Consider the following 20,952-nt stretch of genomic DNA (forward strand, 5'->3'; position numbering starts at 1 on the left):
TAGAAGATAAAAGAGAAGAGAGAATGGGTGGATGAGCTGAGGAAGAAGGAGACGGGTAATTCTATTGGAAAATAATAGAAGACTTTAAGTAAATTGACAAAATGAAGAGTCCTGATTTGAAAGGATATTAGTGTTGAATGGTGAGTTGCAAATTGCCCCTATTATAATACAGAAGGAAAAAAGTATCCAATACAAGAAGAAACAAATACGCAGTTCATACATGTATATGTTGTAGTTTGTGAGTTCTACGAGGGTGAGTTTATCTAGTGCACTTTAAGCGCAAACTCTCGCGGCCTAAATTTTTTATGTTAATTTATTATTTGATTCATGTATCTCTATTGATTAATTTGATCGAGATACGGAGTGCTAAATTTTTTGATTATGAAAAATCAACCGAATCGTAAAAATCATAAAAAGAAAATCGTAATAGATCTTAAAAAGTCAATAGAGTTGCATCAAATTAAATTCACAAGTATTTATATCAAAAATCATTAAATTCAAAGTGAATGAATAAATCGAATCGTAAATCATAAGAGTTCGACCAGGGCAATTGGTCCCATTTGACCATTTTACCCTGCAAGTTACCTAAAATTAGTTTACGCATGGAGCTACGAGCCTTCGTTCAAAATAAAAATTAAAAAATAATTTTAAATACCATCTTTATTTTTTTTTTCCCCAGAAGTCCAAGACTCAGAAATAGCTGATATAAATTAGAGATTGTGTGTAAGAAAGAATTTCATTTACTGAGGTTAGAATTCGATTGTCTGTTTTGATGCTTCGCGTGACGTGGTGGAGATTGAAGAGGGGGGCATAGATAAAATTAGGGTTTTGGAGGCACAGAAGATTCTCCCCAATCCATCTTCAATTTTTTTTTTCTTACAAGCATCGAGGTACTTGGAATTTTTTTCTCCCCCCCAATCGCGTTTGTGCGTTCTCGCATTTGCTTGTGCATCGAATTGATGTGTTGGAGTAGTAAAGAATTGATTTTTTTTTTAGGTTTTTAATTTGGGTAAATACACTGTTCGCGAACCCATGTTTGTGGTGGCTTGTAATTGTCTAGCTTACTAGTTTTTTTTTTTTTTTTTTGTTCTGTAAAAGTTTTATGTAATTATCTGTGTAGAAATCCGAAACGACATGTGTATTTTCTTGCGTGGTAATTTGTTATTGGGGGGTACGTTTTGTGCAAAAAATTGTGTATGAATATTCAACCTGGACCCAGATTTCGTTTCGATATTTCGCTTATTTCTGTGTATTGAAACATGTTAATGTTTAGGTTTTCAACTTAGTTCTAATCAGATTTGTTTGTGAAGTCTGGATTTCGGAACATCTTCAACTGTTTACTACTGAAAAAAAAAAGTTGTTTACGGGAGCAATGGTATTGTGTGATTTTGTGGATGCCCAACCAATCGAGTTCGTTTTTTGCTTTTTTTTTTTTTTTATTAGTGATCTTACTTAGAAAGTTACAAGTTTGTATCGAAATCGGCGTTTAAATGGACAATCATTATGAGTGGTTGCTAAAATCGTTATATGGTAATGCAGCTAAAACCGACAAATGACTGTTGAGGCTCGTGAAGATAAAAATATGATGGAAGATATGGACGACGATGATGATGCCCCTTTAGTTTTTAAAAGAAGTGGCTCTTCCTCGAAGCAAAAACAATCAGAGCCAGAAAATAAGTCATCATCTCAGAAGCATAATGCACAGGTGGGGAGGCAATCATCTGATGTACGGCCGCAGAATGGTACAAACGCAAATGCTCAAAAGGGTAAATCGGTCACTTCTTCTTCTTCCATGAAACCGCCTGTTAGACCTTCTCTGGTTAGTCCGAAATCGTCTAATTCCTCCGTCAAGGCATCTCCAATTAAGTCGCCGGATGTGAATTCAAAGCCTTCTACTTCAGTAGTAGGTGAGTCAAAATCTGTTAAGTCAACGATTAAAGAGGAGAACTCGGAGGATTCTGAAGATGATAAACCACTTAGTGCTAGGCAAGTAGCTGGCTCGTCAAAGAACAATCCTAACCAGACTAACAAACCGAATGCTCCAAATCTCGGTAAAAAATCCAATGTTCCCAAACCTGAAGATTCGGATGATGAAATTCCCTTGTCAGCTAAGTTTCAAGGTAAGTCTAATGCTGGAGCGTCGACCAGCAGGTCGTCTCATTCTGAAGAAAAGAAACCGTTAGTTGCCAGAAAACCTGATAAAAATGGTTCGGCCTCAACAGAAAGGAAACCTTCGACTGTTTTGCAGAAGAGACCGGCAGATGGTGTAGCATCTGCAGGTCAATCTAATTTGAAAAAGCCGAAGCTTTCAGATTCTTTAGCTAGTAAAGATAAGAAAGCATCTGTCAAACCTGAAGTGAAGGCAGAGGATGATGAGGATCTTGTTCCCTTATCACAAAGAACCAAGAAATCAACTACCCCAGAAAAGAAACCGTCGCCTGCTTTAAAAGTGACTAAGTCTACGGCTTCAATATCGAAGAAGACAAATAATAAGACAAATAGTAAGACAAACAGTAAGACAAATAAGAAATCAAAACAGGTCTCGAAAGACAATAATTATTCCAAGTCATCGAAGCTTCCTCCGAGCTCTGGTGACGGGCAGAAGTGGACTACTTTAGTTCACAATGGTGTGATTTTTCCGCCTCCATACAAGCCGCATGGGGTTAAGATGCTCTACAAGGGTAAGCCCGTCAACTTAACCCCAGAACAAGAAGAGGTACCTCTCATACCCAATCTTCCTATATTTCACATGCTTGCTTACCTGCATTCAGTTTCACTTGCACTTTACATGTAAGTTCCTTTGTTATTTAGTTAGGATTCTTACTTTTTTATCTTCCCTCCGTTTGGCAGGTTGCGACAATGTATGCGGTGATGTTAGAGACTGATTACTTGAAGAAGCCTCAGTTCAAAGAAAACTTCATGACTGACTGGAAGAAGATACTGGGAAAGAATCATGTTATCCAGAGCTTGGAACACTGTGATTTCACTCCGATATACGAGTGGCATCAGAGAGAGAAGGAGAAAAAGAAACAGATGAGTACTGATGTAAGTTGGCAGTATAATCTCCATTTACTGAACATTGATCTGATTCACTTATGTATTGCTTTCATATTTGATAAGAATTATGTTTGCTGCTAAACTCTGTTTCATATCCAAATTGTATGTTTGAAGTTATATTCATTTTTATTGAAGGTTTGTTGCCAGGATATTTTATGAATAATTTTTCTGCTCTGAACAAAAGAATGTTTTAGTCGTCAATGGTATTGCTGTATCTGAATCTTTTAGACACCAAGTTAAAAAACTTCACGTGGATTTTAAAACCATTAGTTAGGGGTTGATGCTACTTTTAACTGAATAACCATTTGAGGAAAATAAAATCAGAAAATTGATTTAAGCTTGATGCTGAGACTTCTATCTGTTTTTTTCCCCATATCTTAGACGTGAGCATTTTAGGAGCGGTGTGCGTGCGTGCATGGGGGTTGGGTAGTGTTATAAACCTTCGAATGAAGCAACTCTTTTACCTTGATACTTGGCCCCGTGGGATAGTGCTTATGACTTGATGTGTAATCTTGGAACATGTGATCTTAGTCATATTCTTGCAGAGTATTACTTCTTTCACTAGAATGGGTTCCCTAGGTTAATTAAATCAGATAACCACGATGAGAAAATTATATGATTGAAACTCTTTTCTCCTGCTAACTTTTTAAGAGAATTTGCTCATTTCTTGATTGTCTGCGAGAGAAGGTAATTGCTCTACACTTGCGAAGAAAGATCCCTTTTTGATTTTCTTAAGTGCATTTTTACTCGTGCGTTCGTTTTCTGTCAATGCTTTAATAGTGAATGTTGGTCATTAAAGCAGATAAATTTCTGCTTCTTTGCATTTGATGGACTGTTTAATGTCGAAGAATAACATTATGTTTTGGAAGAAAAATATTGTTTATGGTTAGATTTCTCGCATAAGAGCTTCATGTGAGCAACGCAAATCAAATCTGAAAATTTATGTTCTCGCATAATGTATCTTCTATTCCTTTTGTTGGGCATTTGGGGGAGGCAGGAGAAGAAGGCTTTAAAAGAGGAGAAATTGAAGCTAGAAGAGAAGTATATGTGGGCCGTTCTTGATGGTGTGCGAGAGAAGGTATGATTTTTGTCATCCACTTTCAAATGCTATTACCAGCATATTTAAGTTGCAATGTTCGTGGCTATATGAAATTTTATACTCTGGTAACAAGTAGTCCCAATAATAGTTATTTGTTATGGTAGTCTTAAGAATGATTTTTTTTTATGCTTTGCGGTTGGCACTCAGAAGCTAGTAACAATGCTTCTATTGTAACATTTGTTGATGGTTTTTAAATCTCGAGTTCCTCATGAGATGTACATTTTGCCAATAGTCTCTGAATATTATTCCGAAATATTGTATATCTTATGGATCATCCATCTGTAGAGAATTGAAGTTGGCTTTGTTATTAACTAATGCAACTTCTTCATATTCTTTCCTCTTTTATGGGATTGTATAGGCTTTAGGGATGGGGTTTAGCTTATAGCTTCTGTTCTTTACTCATCTTTCTCTGCATAAACTGAATTGTGATGCCATTTATTGTAGGTTGGAAACTTCAGAGTTGAACCTCCTGGATTGTTCCGAGGCCGGGGCGAGCATCCAAAGGTGCAATAATAATATTCAACTAGGAATAGTAAATTAATTGCAGTTGAAAATTTCATGCACGTTCAATCTCGAAATATGGTGGCAATTTTAGGTTTGTACTGATTGAACACTGTTGATTCTCAACAGATGGGGAAGCTGAAGAGAAGGATTCGTCCAAGTGACATCACTATAAATATCGGAAGGGATGCTCCAATTCCCGAGTGTCCTATAGAGGGCGAAAGGTTCTGTCTCCGTTTTTATTGTATTTTTCCAAAACCCGGAAAAATCCCTTTTCGCTTATATAATATTCAAGAATAGCCAATTTTCTGTTGTTAAAAGTTGGGCTTCTGAAATTAATATTTGGCAGATGGAAGGAAATAAGGCACGATAATACTGTTACATGGTTGGCATATTGGAGTGATCCGATTAATGGTAAGGAGTTCAAATATGTATTCCTGGCTGCTAGCAGTACACTGAAAGGACAAAGTGACAAGGAGAAATACGAGAAAGCTAGGCTCTTAAAGGTAACTGTGATGTAACTGATTAATAGTATAAGTTCATCTGCCTTTTATATGCATCGAAGTTTGTGCCATTTATTAACATCTTTTGCCATTTTGAATGAAGGACTACATTCAAGGTATCCGAACGGCTTATACCAGGGACTTTGTAAGTAAAGATCCTGCGAAGAAGCAGATAGCGGTCGCAACCTATCTTATTGACAAACTAGCTCTTAGGGCAGGGAACGAGAAGGTATAATATACGAGGATTTTTATTTATTATGCATCGTTGCTTATTAAATTTTTTGAGCGTGCCACAATGGTCATTATTCTGTTAAATCTTTGTTTAGTGAAAGCGTTAGTTCTTAAAGCCAACCTTTTTCGATACTCTAATTCCTATCAAACGAGGTGCATTACTGTTGTATTAAATTTGTTAAGTTCTATCACTGTGTTATAGGATGACGATGAAGCTGATACAGTTGGTTGCTGCACATTAAAAGTAGAAAATGTGGAACCAGTGCCTCCTAATATCTTGAAGGTCAGTGACTTTACAATATATGTATATATATATATATATATATGTATATATATATATACACATACATATATGTATTGAAGTGGATGTAATTCCATATTCTCTGTCCTGTTGTACCTTCAATATTTTCAAAAAAGCTAAAACCAACGTCTTTTGTTGTTGTATCTGCAGTTTGATTTCCTCGGTAAAGATTCTATAAGGTATCAAAATGAAGTCGAAGTTGAAACCGCTGTATTCAAGGCAATCCAACAGTTTCGAAGTGGTTAGTAAAATGGTGCAACGTATTTTGTCTGCATTCCACTACGGTGTATTATTGGTGCATTTTTTTACATTTAAATTGAATTGTGTTATTCACAGGGAAAAAGGGCGGTGACGATCTTTTTGACAAGCTCGATACTAGTAAACTTAATGCTCATTTAAAGGAACTCATGCCTGGTCTTACTGCAAAAGTCTTCCGTACATACAATGCATCTATTACTCTTGATGACAAGGTAAGATGACCAAATTTACTCCAATGTCTGAGAGTAGGTAATATGGTAATGAAAATATACAATGAGATGTACGAAATCTCTGACAGTGACTATGTTTCCAATATTTTTTATTAAATTTTATTTCTTCCCTCGAATATCTGTATCAGCATTTACTTCTTTGCTACTATGTCTCAATTGTTGTTGGTTGATGTGGCAGTTGAGCAGGGAGACAAAGGGTGGAGACCTTGCTGAGAAAGTCGTTACTTATAACCATGCGAACAAGGAGGTAAAGGCTGTTCAAATATACGACGTTTCTCATTTTTCCTATGAATGAAAAAAACAAATGTCTCGATTCTCATATATTTGCCACTTCTTCCATAGGTTGCAATCATTTGTAATCATCAACGTACTGTCTCAAAAACCCACAGCGCCCAGATGCTACGTTTGGATGAAAAAATAGACGAGCTAAAGGTAATCCTTTTATCTACAGCAGCCTTCTTAACGCACACACATACACGTATGTCTATATATATGTGCTTCGTATTTAAACTTCTTGAAAATTCTTTGAGCTTCTTGTAGGGTGTTTTGGAAGAACTGAAGACAGATTTGGGTAGGGCGAGAAAAGGGAAACCCCTACTTGCGGGTGCTGATGGGAAGGCGAAGAGGAATATAAACCCTGAAGCGTAAGCATATCTCGTTTCCTTAATGTTACGATTATCAGAGTAATGATGTATAATCATGCAGCTGATAGTGAAAAGCTGTGCGTGCAGCTTAGAGAGAAAGATAGCTCAAACCACTGCGAAAATCGAGAAAATGGAACGGGACAAGGAAACTAAAGAGGATTTGAAAACAGTGGCACTCGGCACGTCAAAGATCAACTACCTCGATCCTAGAATCACCGTTGCATGGTGTAAACGTCATGAAGTTCCTATCGAGAAGGTGACAAAAAAAAAGCCCTTTTTTCGTTGCCCCGTTATTTTATTTTATTTTGGATTTAAATGAAATTGTTGAATTATAAGTTACGACTGTTTCTTGATGATATATATATGGTTTATATATGATGCAGATGTTCAACAAGTCTCTTCTGGAGAAATTTTCGTGGGCGATGGACGTCGATCCTAGTTTCAGATTCTAATACTTTTTTTTGTAGTTTCCATAGAGCAAATCCCCCCCTCCATCAAAGCTTTTAGAGAGAGAGTGGAGAAAAATCGAAAGTTTAAACGGAAGAGAAGCAGACATGGTTTGTTGAACTAGCGTTCGCTGACAATTTTTCATTTGTTTATTATTCCTGCCAAACATGTTGTTGAATTAAATCATCTAAAAGAAAACCGAGCGGAAATTTTTCCCCCGTCTTTTTTTTTTGTTTTCGTCACGATATCTTAATTTGGTTCGACATGCAGAAAGACTACAGTACGATGGGAGTATTTAAACCGAGTGATGAAAGAGGGGATTTTTCCCTTAAGTTAGCTGTTATCGCGACCGACGCTCTTTTGTTTGTATGTTTGTAATGAGATCAGTGTATTTTCATCATATGGTATTTACTAAACTTTGTCTTTGTTTGGGATATTATCTATTTAATCCTAGTTGTTTCTCTTACTGTTTTAAACCAATGTTTTATTTAGGAAAGCAGGATTATGTTTTATAGCACCAATCAAAAAGAGGCCTTTAGGATGATGAAATCATTAATAAAAATAAATTAATGGAGTTTGTAATTTATTCATGAAGCCCGAAAGGCCCGAACAATAATAATAAAACGACATCGGGCTTTGGGGATAGAGAGAAGTCCAAGACGAAGAAAAACCCGACTGCGACCTGCAGAAAAGAGTGACGTGGTCGCTTCGTGGTTGCTCTAACTACCCGATCGACCTCTTTTTTGATTGGTAGGCCTCTTTATCAGTCCATGTCAGGGACGGACCCACGTGTAGCCTTGGGGGCTCCCGCCCCTACAAAAATCTTTTTAAGTAATTTTCTGTTAATTTTTTTATTTTATACACTTCGGTCCCCCAAAATTTAAATTTCGAACATTTTAGCCCATGAAAAATATTTTTTTCCTTTTCTTAATTCACACCCATATTTTCGCCCCGACCAAAAACCCCCAAAATTCGCCTGTGGTCAATGTCATAGTGCATGCTTTCCGCGCGCCGCCCTTGTTTTTAATTTTGGTATGGAATAATATAGTTGTTGTCCTAATAATGAAAAGCACTTTTTTCAAGAATAGCGGCTTCTGAAAAAGTTGATTACAAGGAAAGATGAAATATACATAGTATATATAATTATTATGTCGAAAGAAACACATAATCTAAGTCATGATAATATAACTTTCTATCACCATCATTAATTGATTAAAAAGTTATGATCGAAAAAAGTGATTGTCAGATTTATATGTCTCCCCCACTGGATCAAAGAAAAAGAAAGAAAAATAAACGATTAAAATGAATCAAGTGTCTTAATTTAATTTGTCGAAATTTCTTAAATTATACTCCCTATGTTCCATAATATCTGTCTTTTTTGAGAATTTTTTTTGTTTCATATTATCTGTCAATTTACAATTCCAATGCTGCATTAATTGTTTATTTTTCAATTTTACCCTTATTAACTCTATAGCACTCTTCCTGCATTAATTAATAAACAAGGGTATTTTGGTCCATCAATATCTATTTTCCTAAAATCAAGACATACTTATTGGGATTTTTAAGATTTGTGCCAAGGTGAAAAACGACACCTATTTAGGAACGGAGAGAGTATTGATTTTATGATTGTTAGGAGTAACTAATTAATAATTTTATGTAAATTTTCATTTGAATATGTCCTATAACTTCTTTTGTAGTGCACGAAAACTTCAAATTCTTTGTGGGTTTTCGGACCTTAAATTTGTACTTTAAAGCACGAAACTTAAATTATTTTTTTGTGTTTCGTGTCGCTGAACACGATACTCGTTCACCTACACGAAATACGTAAATTTTAGGGGAAAAAACAAAACCAAACAACTTATATTTTTTGCCGCATAATTGTAATCAGAATTTCGGCCATTGAAATTATTGTTGTTTGTCAAAAATATTTGCGGAACGATCGAGTTTCAAACTCCCAAAATTTCACAAGTTGAAAGTAAAGAGAATATGATTTTTTTAACAGTGTTTACAAAAACCCCGTCGTCGCAGATCGACCAATAAAAGTCCCGCTGTAATTAACATTATTTTAGATTTTTACTGTTAAAAAAAATGCCTCAAGTACTTCCCTGTATTATGTATATACAGATTCAATCTATACATACATTACACACACGTGGGAAGAAGATGGTGGGTGGGTGGGGGTAGGGTAGGAATGTTGGGCGGTGGGAGTAGTGATTAGGAAATATATGAGAAATGAGAATAGACCTCTCATTTAGATCTTCTTTTTTAATTAATTAATTAATTTATTTATTTATTTTGAAATCTAAATTAATTAGATCTGTAGTAGATCTTGTTTCTCAATATTGTTTGCATGCATGCACAGACAGTCAAAGTCACGTGCCCACATGTTTTTCTTTAACCAGTCGTCTTCTTGGAATTTAATTCTCGTATAATTAATTAGTGGTCCGAATTAAATTATTAGTCACTATATAAATATATAGCAATCATTCATTCAAAAAACAAAAAAAATCTAAGTCTATATCCCAAATCATATCTATTCAAGAATTTTGATTATGATTTTTGTAAAATGCATGCCGACAGGCGACAAATACAGCAAATAATTATAATATTGGTTTTATGTCACATTGTATTAATTTTATTTTTAGTGTACAATCTCATTATTTGATGTGAGTAAAACTCATTATTTGATGTGAGAAATCAAGGGTGGGACCCAACAACTTTTTGTTGCGGGGCCGCGAGTTCGGTGATAATGAACTGGTGGTTTACGGGAGTTCGGAGGTAGCGGCTCTGAATTTTTTTTGAGAATATTTTAAAGAGTTAAGAATTAATAATTGTATATTTAATATATTAGCTTATATAACATAGCCATATGTCATAATTTAGACTCATTTAATTGGAAATAACACGTTATAAGTGGATTTTTTGAATTTTGGGACGCGTCAAATAGTGTGAAATATGTAAATAAAAAAAAAAAAAATTCATAGAAATAAATCATTTTTTTTCTTTCTGCAGGGGCGACAACCCTCCCTTAGCTAGCCCACACAAGAAATGAGAATACATAAAATAGATAAGTATATATGTGCTAATATGGGTGTTCACTTGGCTGGTAAATCGATGGAATCAAATCGAATGAAAATTCAGTATGTGCCATTTAACGAACCGAAAATTCGGTAAAATCTGTTTTGAAAATTTGGTACTAAGTACAGTATACGGTATTTATGGGGTAAATCATATTGTACCGAAATATTTATTTTTTTCTTTTATTTTAAATTCTTTAAGGTTATACAAAATTATAAAATACTTTTAGATTGTTAATTTTTCGCATTTTTTTTTCAAATTAGCCTCTATTGAAAACCAATTTTTGTTTTTATGGCCGATTATTAAAATTTAAAAGTCAAGTCCAACAATGAATTAGGTTAAATATACACGTGTATGGTGAATTATTATTCTATCAACTTCACTGAATATAAAATTTAATTTAAAAAAAAAATTAAAAAAAGAAAAAGAAAAAAAGAAGCAAACGAAAATGTTTCATATATTTAGGAAGTAATTGTTGGGCCGGGCTTTCATGACTTGAATCATTAACCCATCAAAGAACCATTGGGTCCTATGGAGATGTTTGGGCTTCTTGGAATCAATTATTAAGATATGGATGACCCGAACACATGACCCATTAGCAGGGGTGGAAATCGGACGGAATAGATCGAAAATGACTTTTTCGAAAAATTTCCAATTTTGTTCTTAAAGAAATAAATGGGTTCCAATTTTTGTTGCATAAAAGTCGGAATGCAAAAATTCATTCCGATTTCGGAATGCCTTGGAATTGGCTGAAACTAGATTATATTATAACTAGTAATTCACCCGTGCGATGCACGGATCATTTAAAAAAAATTTGGATGAAAGAAAACGAACAAAAACATTGACCAATTGACATACATGTAAATAATACCAAAAAAATCTTTTATTGACTCAAAATATATTGTTTGTGATTTACCTTCATATTCGCTGAAAATCTTTTGTGCACACAACATTGATCTAATTTTATTTATATCGTCCGATTCTGAGGTAATAACTATCTTTATCTCAAATCTATTTTTACTCTGGACATTGCGGCGTACAATTGCATATGTCACCCTAATATTAATATTAATATTAGACTAACAACAACTACTACTACTAATACTAAAACTAAAATTGATAATATTAATACCAATACTAATATTAATACTAAAACCATCACTAATAATGTTACTATTAATACTAATTCTAATATTAATACTAATAGTCTAATAATAATATTAATATCAACACTAATATTAATAATAATACGCCAATTCTAATACGCATATTTAATGTTTAAACTAATACGCCAATACTAATATGAACAATTAATACTAATACTAATACTAATACTAATAATAATAATACTAATACTAATACTAATACTAATGCTAATGCTAATGCTAATGCTAATGCTAAGACTAATGTTAATGCTAATACGCCAAGACTAATATGAATTCGAATACTAATAATAATACTAATAATGATAATAATAATGATAATAATACTGATACTGATACTGATACTAATCCTAATACTGATACTGATACTGATAATAATATTAATACACATACTGATACACATACACATATTGATACTGATACTGATACCGATACTAATACTAATACTCATAGTAATACTATTATTAATATTAATATCAATACTAATACCAATACGAATACCAATATTAATATTCATACCCATAGTCATACCAATACTCATACATATATTGATACATATACTGATACTGATACTCATACTCATACAGATACTGATAGTGATACTGATACTAATACTGATATGGATACTAATACTAATAGTGATACTGATACTTATACTAATACTAATACTAATACTAATACTAATACTAATACTAATACTAATATTAATACTAATACTAATACTAATACTAATACTAATACTAATATTAATACTAATACTAATACTAATACTAATACTTGTACTAATACTAATATTGATACTAATACTAATACTAATACATATACTAATACTAATATTAATACTAATACTGATGTTGATAGTGATACTAATATTTAATATTGATGCTCATACGAATACTAATATTGATATTAATATTGATACTAATACTAATACTAATACTAATACTAATACTAATAATAATATTAATACTAATACTAATACTAATACTAATACTAATACTAATACTAATACTAATACTAATACTAATACTAATACTAATACTAATACTAATACTAATACTAATACTAATACTAATACTAATACTAATACTAATACTAATACTAATACTAATACTAATACTAATACTAATACTAATACTAATACTAATACTAATACTAATACTAATACTAATACTAATACTATATTGATATTGATACTGATATTGATACTATTAATGATATTGATAATGATATTATACTGATACTTATACTGATATTGATACGGATACTGATACTGATATTTATACCCATACTTATACTCATACTCGTACTCATACCCATACTCATATTCATACTTATACTCATACTCATACTCATACAGTCATACTCATACTCATACTCATACTCATACTTATACTCATACTCATACTCATACTCATACTCATAGTGATACTGATATTGTTATTAATACTGATACTAATATTCATATTGATATTGATATTAATACTAATATTAATATTGATACTCATGCATACGTAAGTAATGTTGACATAATTATAACTTAAACGTTTGAATTTAGTAATTTTGCCGCATAATAAAACTAATGATTATTTGTTTACTGTTAGTTGAATAAAATTATTATTATTTGAAACAAATTAAAAGAAGATACAGAAAGCATGTGTCAAATCAAATGTAGGTACTACCACTTGTCAAAAATATAGTTTACATTTAAACTTTATATAGAATCATATCAATTACAATCCATATTAATTTATTTTTGTCTCTAACTCTTCTCTTGTATGATAAACAATAAAAATAAGTTTACGATTTATATCCTTAAACATAAATTAAATAGAAAAGGGAAATTGCTAAAGGAAAAGAAAAAGAAGATTGACACATATAATAGAAAGTAAATAGCAAATTATGAAACATAAATCTGAAAATACGGCTATCAATATATAATGGGTATCTAAGAAAAATATGTGGGTATCATCTATGTAATAACATTTATATTGACCATTTAATATAACATAGTATATATATATATATATATATATATATATATATATATATATATATATATATATATATATATAACGTAATATTTAAAATAGACTAATTGACTATCCAAACAATCAATGTTAGGTTGTTTGATACTAACCGTTCTAAACGCAGGTAACAAATCCAATACAATTCAATTGATCTATATATTTTGTACAGTGATCATACAAAATAGGTAAAATGTACCAAAACAATACAAATATAATGTTTAATGATATAAAATCGATATAAAAAAAATTACCTTCATATACGCTGAAAATTTTCCTTTTAATACTCATATTAATACTGATATTAATATTGATACTAATACTTACTAATACTCATACTTAATACGGATATTGTATTGATACTCATACTAATACTTACCGATACTCGTACTTATACGCATATTGATATTGATACTGATACTCATATTGATATTGATTTTTTATTTTTGAAACAAATATTGATATTGATATTGATACTGATACTGATACTAATACTGGTACTGATAGTAATAACTATACTAATATCGATACTGTACTAATATTTATACTAATATTGATATTGATATTGGTATTGATACACACGCTAATAGTGATATTAATATTGATATTCATAATGATACTCATACTGATATTCATATTGATAATATTGATACTTAAATTGATATTCATACTTACACAAATATTGATATTGATACTGATATTCATAATGATACTTATATTGGTACTAATACTTATACTGATATTGATATTGATATTGATATTCACACCTATACTCATATTGGTACTCATACTGCTACTTATACTGATATTCATACTGATATTGATATTAATATTGACACTAATACTGACACTAATATTGATACTCATATTGATATTCAAATTGATACTCATACTGGTATATTACTGATACTCATAATAATACTATATTAATACTGATATTGATATTGATATTAATAATGATACTCATACAAATACTTGTATTGGCACGTATACTGATACTACTAATGATACACATATTGATACTGAAACTCACACTAATACTTATATTACTATTGATACTCATATTGATACTACTTTTGATACTCTTACTCACATTAATGATGATACTTATACTAATATTGATACTAATACTTATATTAATATTAATATTAATGCTAATATTACCGATATTTTGTACCAATACTCATATTCATACAAACTCATACTAATATTATACTAATACTTGTACTAATAATAATATTAATATTTATACTTATACTAATACTAATAATGATAATCATATTGACATTCATACTAATACACCTATTGATAATGATACTGATACTAATATTGATATTGATATTGATACTAAAATATATCAATATTGATATTAATCTTGATAGTAATATTGTTACTAATATTGACATTGATATTAATATTGATATTGATCTGATACAATACTAATATTAACACTAATACTGATACTAATGCTGATATTAATACTGATAATAATACCGACACTTATGCTGATAATAATACTCATATTGATACTCATAAATATATTTTATTGATACTCATACTGATATTCATATTGACACTCATATTGATACTATACTGGTATTAATATTTTATATTGGTATTAATATTGATACTTATACTGATATTGATATTGACACTAACGTTGATACTAATACTTTACAAACATTGACACTAATATTGATACTAATATTGTTACTCATATTGATAGTCATATTGATATTGATACTGATAACCGTATTGATACTGATACTGATAAATACACTGATACTAACAATAATACTGATATTAATACTCATACTGATAATACCTATACTCATGCCGATGCATTATATATTCACACCGAAACTCAGAATGATATTGAGACTCATATTGATACTGATACTAACACTGATACCGATGCTCATACTGAGACTCATATTGATTCTCATATTGGTATTGATATTGATATTCATACAGATAGTGATACTGATACTAATACTCTTATTGATATCTTAAATATAAAAGAAAAAACGCTGGGCAACCCTAAAAAAAACCCAATGGTATTTTTGTAATTCAATATTTTTAATATTTTTTTCTCTATTAATTTCCAACTATAATTTTTAACATTATAAAAAATGAAACTAAATCTTGAAGAATCCTATCTAATGGTACTTTTGTAATTATTTATTTTTAATATTTTTTGTCTACCAAATTTTTAACAATAATTTTCAACAATTATCAATCTCCTATTTTTCATTAATATATCTCAAATATTAAGAGATAAAGATAGAAATTCGATCTTATATATAAAATAACGAAACGTCGGGCAACCCTTAAAAACCCTAATGATATTTCTGTAATTAAATATTTTTAATATTTTTTTCTCTACTAATTTGTAACTATAATTTTTAACAATTATCAAAATTGAAAATAAATCCTGAAGAATCCTATATAATGGTACTTTTGTAATTATTTATTTTTAATATTTTTTGTCTACTAATTTTTTAACTATAATTTTCAACAATTATCAATCTCCTATTTTTCATCAATATATCTCAAATCTTAAGAGATAAAGATAAAAATTCGATTCGTTAGATCTTAATCTATATATTTGATTATAAATCTTAATATGTCAGATTTAAAATAACTAATGTTATATAAAATATGAATAATACTACATTATTAAATTTTACTATGTTAGTATACTATATTTTCTTATTGTGTATTAAATTAATTATTTTTTTTCACTTTTGAAATAATATCCCGTTTTTCCCACTTTTGAAAAAATATCTCGTGCATCGTACGACGAAAAAATGCTAGTTGAATTTAATAATAATATAAATATTTGAGCAGAAACAAAAATTCCTAATGTCAATTTTCAATTAAGATTTTAGTTAAATTATTGTTTCAACTAAATGAACATTATCTAGCAAGTGCAAAATGATAATTCAAAATATCATGTAATATCAAATCTATAACTAACCTTACATGTTAAATTAAAGTATGTATATTATGTAAATATTTATAAATATATGATAATAAAATATATTCATCAATCGAGGGGGTAAGTGTTACATTTGCAACTTTAGGGATGTAAGTGTTACCAACCCTATAATTTAAGGGTGCAAACTGTATTTTATTCCTTTAAATAATATAAATGCAAATAAACATTGTGAATTGTCAAAATAATATTAAAACATTTTAGTAGTCAATAGGCACAATTCGATAAAAAAATTTATAAATAATTGATAGAGAAAAAAATAGTGGTTAATATGCCAATTTTTACGTGATAAAAAACTTAAATTCGGATATGTGAAAATCAAAATTTATATATAGCCCTACTTTGATTTGCATGAACAACAATTTAAAGGCAATTCTTACATTTTTTTAAATATTAATCATAATTGTGTCATATTGTGTGTGATGTACGCTTTACAATATAAAATTACATAAATGCTGGGATATTATTTAACTTTCATGAAAATAAATCATTACAGATTCATTTACAAAATATAAATTTAATTTGGTTTTCAATCATTAATAGAATAATATTAAAGAAATTTGACAGAGTATCAACAGTAGATTATTAGGTAATCATTAACAAACACAAATATGGAACAAATAAATTAAATATCATAATATATTTTTAGTGAAAAAAAAAAATTAAATAGTGATTGACAAAAAATGTATCTTGAAATTGAGTCGAAATCTTTACATAATTGCATGCTTGAATAAGACATAAAAAGTTTAAATTGCAATGGTTGATATAAGCATAATAATTTGAAATTACCAAAACCTGACCTAGATGAAAAACCCACTACAAAGCTCGATATAATACATAAACATTTAGAATCACAATTTGTCTACTATATTCTTCAATTGAATAATCTTCTTGGTTGGATACACCAGTGTCCTTGTAAACTAATTCATTGTAGAGTTTTAATGATTAGTTTGTCGTATATTACACACATCTTGCCGAGATTCTGAAAAGTAAAAATAGTAAATGAAGAAAAAAAAAAACAACAGTTAACAATGAGAAATGAACATCAACAATGCTAAAAAAAGATACAACAATGAAAACAAAATATCAATAATAACATAAGAAAAAAGAAGAAGAAATCACAGTGAATAACAATAAAAAAAATTTATAATATTATAATAGTTACAAACCACAATATGTTTATTTACAAAAAAATAAGAAAGACATAATGAAATGGAAAACAAATTAGAAGAAGAAATCGGAAAAATAACAACAAATAATAATGAAAAATAATATCAAGAAAAATGAAATAACAATGAAATTCAATTAATGTTTTCATCAAGAACAAAAAAATTCGATTGAGAAAAACAACATAATAAAATATGAAAACAAAACAAACAAAAATATTTCGATTGGTTATGGGCTGGCAATGTAAAAATATGAGTTAAAACAATAGAGTATTTAAAGATAAGGTAAAGTATGATATACTATTTTCAAAGTTATTTAAAGATATTTTTTTATTATATATACAGTACTGTAAAAATATATTTCTACCAATATGTTTGATAATTTAAGACATTTAAGGTTATGTGAGCTGTTCAAATATTTCAGCACACTTTTAGTTCTAATTAAAAGCCCACTTATACATTTAAATTAATAATTAAAGATTTTACAAAATTACAATAACCAAAACAAACAGTTTCATTTATAGATAATACAAAATATTTATTTGTTTCGAAATTTTCTAAGAACTTATGGATTAGAAAAATAAAATAAATATTTCACGTAAGAAATTAAAAAAAAAATATTATTTCTTCGTTACACTAAGTACTAAATTATTGTAAAAGTCCAAATGAATAACCAAAACAAAATTTTATTCAACATGAATTATAATGATTAAGAAAAAAACATAGATATTTGAAAAAAAATGAAAATCAACATTAAAAAAATTAAAATCAGCAACTAAATGCAATCAAATCATATAGTATTAACAATCTTAAACATAGTGGAAAAAATGTCCATTCTGCACCATAGAAGAAAATGATACACAACGAATCTTGTATTGCGGCAATACTCGTTGTATATATATATATATATATATATATATATATATATATATATATATATATATATATATATATATATATATATATATATATATATAATGGTCTGGACTCTGGTGTCATATAAATTCGTATGAACAATTGGTAGACCAATCAAACTCCACTCACCGGCACAATCCAAAAAAGACAATTATTTGATGTCACCGAATCTTGAGTCTTACCTATAATCTCTATATTGTCATTGAGTCTTGAGTTTTTCCTTGCAATTTCAAATAAGACAATTATTTGGTGTAATAATATATTATTATGGAGTTAAATCTTAACATAAAATAATCAATCAGTACGAAAAACAAACCTTTGCCGACTATATCTACAATAATAAACAAACAAAATAAAATGTTAGATATACAATCTTATATGTAAATAAAATTATAAGTAATTATTGTATCAATACGACATAATTACTAATAAAAACGCATAAATATAAAGCATGCGAAAAATTAACAGAAAAAATGAAACTTAATGGAACATTTGTAGTTTTCTGGAATGAAATTGGATGAAAGTGATGAGTGTGGTGTAAAAATGATTTTATACTTGTCTTTAATGTAATACTGTATAATACAAATATTGTGCACTTTGTAATCGAATGGTGGTAGAAAAAATTGAGGGGTTTATATAGTATTGAAAATGAACTTAATTCTATGGAAAAATTAAAAATTCAAAATATTTATATATTAGTTAATGAAATCAAATCAAACAAATAAAGGAAACAACCCAAAAAAAAATATAACTTGTGGAAAAAAAATCTTGCAATATAAAAACATTAAATATGAAGATACGATTTTTATTTTTTACCATTCAATTTTGAATTAAAGTATAAATTAAATCAATCAAAGATGATATGATGGAATCTTGGAATATTAAAGATTCCTTTATATTGGTGATTTGATATTTTATTGAAATAATAATTAATAATTTTTTTTTGCATAATCCGTAGTTCTATAGTTCAGACCGCATTATTATATATTAAATAATGTTTTCCAAAACACAACCAACTACATTAAGAATTAATCCACCGTGTATAATAAAAATTATTTAAAAAAAATAGTGGATTATTTATTAAATACTTCTATTAAAAACTAAAACATTTTTTCATTATTATTTTTAATGGAATAGATATTCGAATATTCTAAAATATTGAAAATTAAAAAAAATAAAAAAAAACAACAACATATTCCTTTATTTAATATTTTAGTATTTAAAAAAATATTTTTTAATGAAAATTATTTGAATATTCGTAAAACAATTGAGTTTCATGAATTTATTTGAATAAATATATTTTGAAATACTAAAAATATAAATAAGATTTTTTTATTTCGAATTTATAAAATATTAACTTTGGAAATAATAAATATACATGTGGTAATTATTAAATGATTGTGTAAATGTAAAGTAGGAAAAAACTTAACAACATCCATAAATAAAAATGCCACCTAATCAATTGAAGAATCCACCTAATCAATTGAACTCCAACTAAGCAATTTTGACAAATGACATCATCATTTGCCACATGTCAATCATTGAGGGTATAGATCCTCTTTTTATATTATATATAGATCTTTTGTTCCAAATTCGTATATAATGGGAATTTTCACAATAACTTTCTATCATTTTCGAAAATTTGAAGGAAAATGCAAAAAAAAAAAAAAAAAAAAAAAAAAAAAAAAAAAATTCGAAAGAGAATTTAACAAAACGCAATAAAATCACATGTAGGAACGACAAATTGTAACATACATTTTCTGATAAGGAAAAATGCAACTTGAATTTTTGGTTACTTGAACCTTCGATAAATAATATTATATTTATTTTGAAAAACAATCGAAATACTCGGAACTAAAATCAGATCGGAAATCGAAATAAAGAATACGATTCCAAATGTTGAATTTTTTTTCCAAACAAAATTGGCGAAATTCGGAAATTTCATTCTAATTTCCACCCTACCCGTTAGAAATTGTACCCAAATTGGCCGATATGTGAGTCGGGCCGTATAGTGGGCTTAGATCCAGATACATTTATAAATTATGAGGCCCAAATATAAGTTGGTCCAAGATTATAATATAATTTCAGATCCAAAAGACATTAATCTAATGACCCAATGGACCTTTTTTGTTTTTTTACATCATATTGATATATTTTTTTTATTATAAATTATTTATATGATAATAAAAAAAATTATAGAATAAAAAATAAAAATGAATATTAGTTAATTTTATAGATATTATTATCATTTATCTTTTACTATTATACTTTTAGTTCTATTTTTATTAAAAACTAAAAACATATATAAAAAATGTTCGCGAGCCGGCTTGTGAG

General features: G+C 29.0%; 1 protein-coding gene across 1 annotated transcript; it reads left to right on the forward strand.

Annotated features, from left to right (window-relative positions):
- The first annotated feature begins 504 nt into the window (after positions 1–504).
- LOC105965486 (DNA topoisomerase 1) lies at positions 505–7,696 on the forward strand. Its single transcript, XM_012990033.2, has 16 exons — positions 505–890; positions 1,540–2,716; positions 2,851–3,045; positions 4,055–4,135; positions 4,601–4,660; positions 4,787–4,881; positions 5,007–5,163; positions 5,264–5,389; positions 5,594–5,674; positions 5,843–5,933; positions 6,029–6,162; positions 6,359–6,427; positions 6,523–6,612; positions 6,721–6,824; positions 6,912–7,080; positions 7,208–7,696. Exons 2-16 carry the CDS (start codon positions 1,553–1,555, stop codon positions 7,274–7,276), a joined length of 2,685 nt encoding a protein of 894 aa, XP_012845487.2. The 5' UTR covers positions 505–890; positions 1,540–1,552; the 3' UTR covers positions 7,277–7,696.
- Positions 7,697–20,952: the final 13,256 nt, after the last annotated feature.

This window comes from Erythranthe guttata, chromosome 11 (assembly GCF_056151865.1).
Source record: "Erythranthe guttata isolate IM_541 chromosome 11, IM_541, whole genome shotgun sequence".
Classification (NCBI taxonomy): Eukaryota; Viridiplantae; Streptophyta; class Magnoliopsida; order Lamiales; family Phrymaceae; genus Erythranthe; species Erythranthe guttata.

What these genes read in the sequence shown, in the direction of transcription:
- LOC105965486 (XM_012990033.2), top strand. Translation starts at nt 1,553, where the DNA reads ATGACTGTTGAGGCTCGTGAAGATAAAAATATGATGGAAGATATGGAC. An exon ending in TTAGGGCAGGGAACGAGAAG is followed by an intron (nt 5,390 to 5,593) that starts GTATAATATACG and finishes ACTGTGTTATAG; the next exon opens with GATGACGATGAAGCTGATAC. An exon ending in AGGAATATAAACCCTGAAGC is followed by an intron (nt 6,825 to 6,911) that starts GTAAGCATATCT and finishes CTGTGCGTGCAG; the next exon opens with CTTAGAGAGAAAGATAGCTC.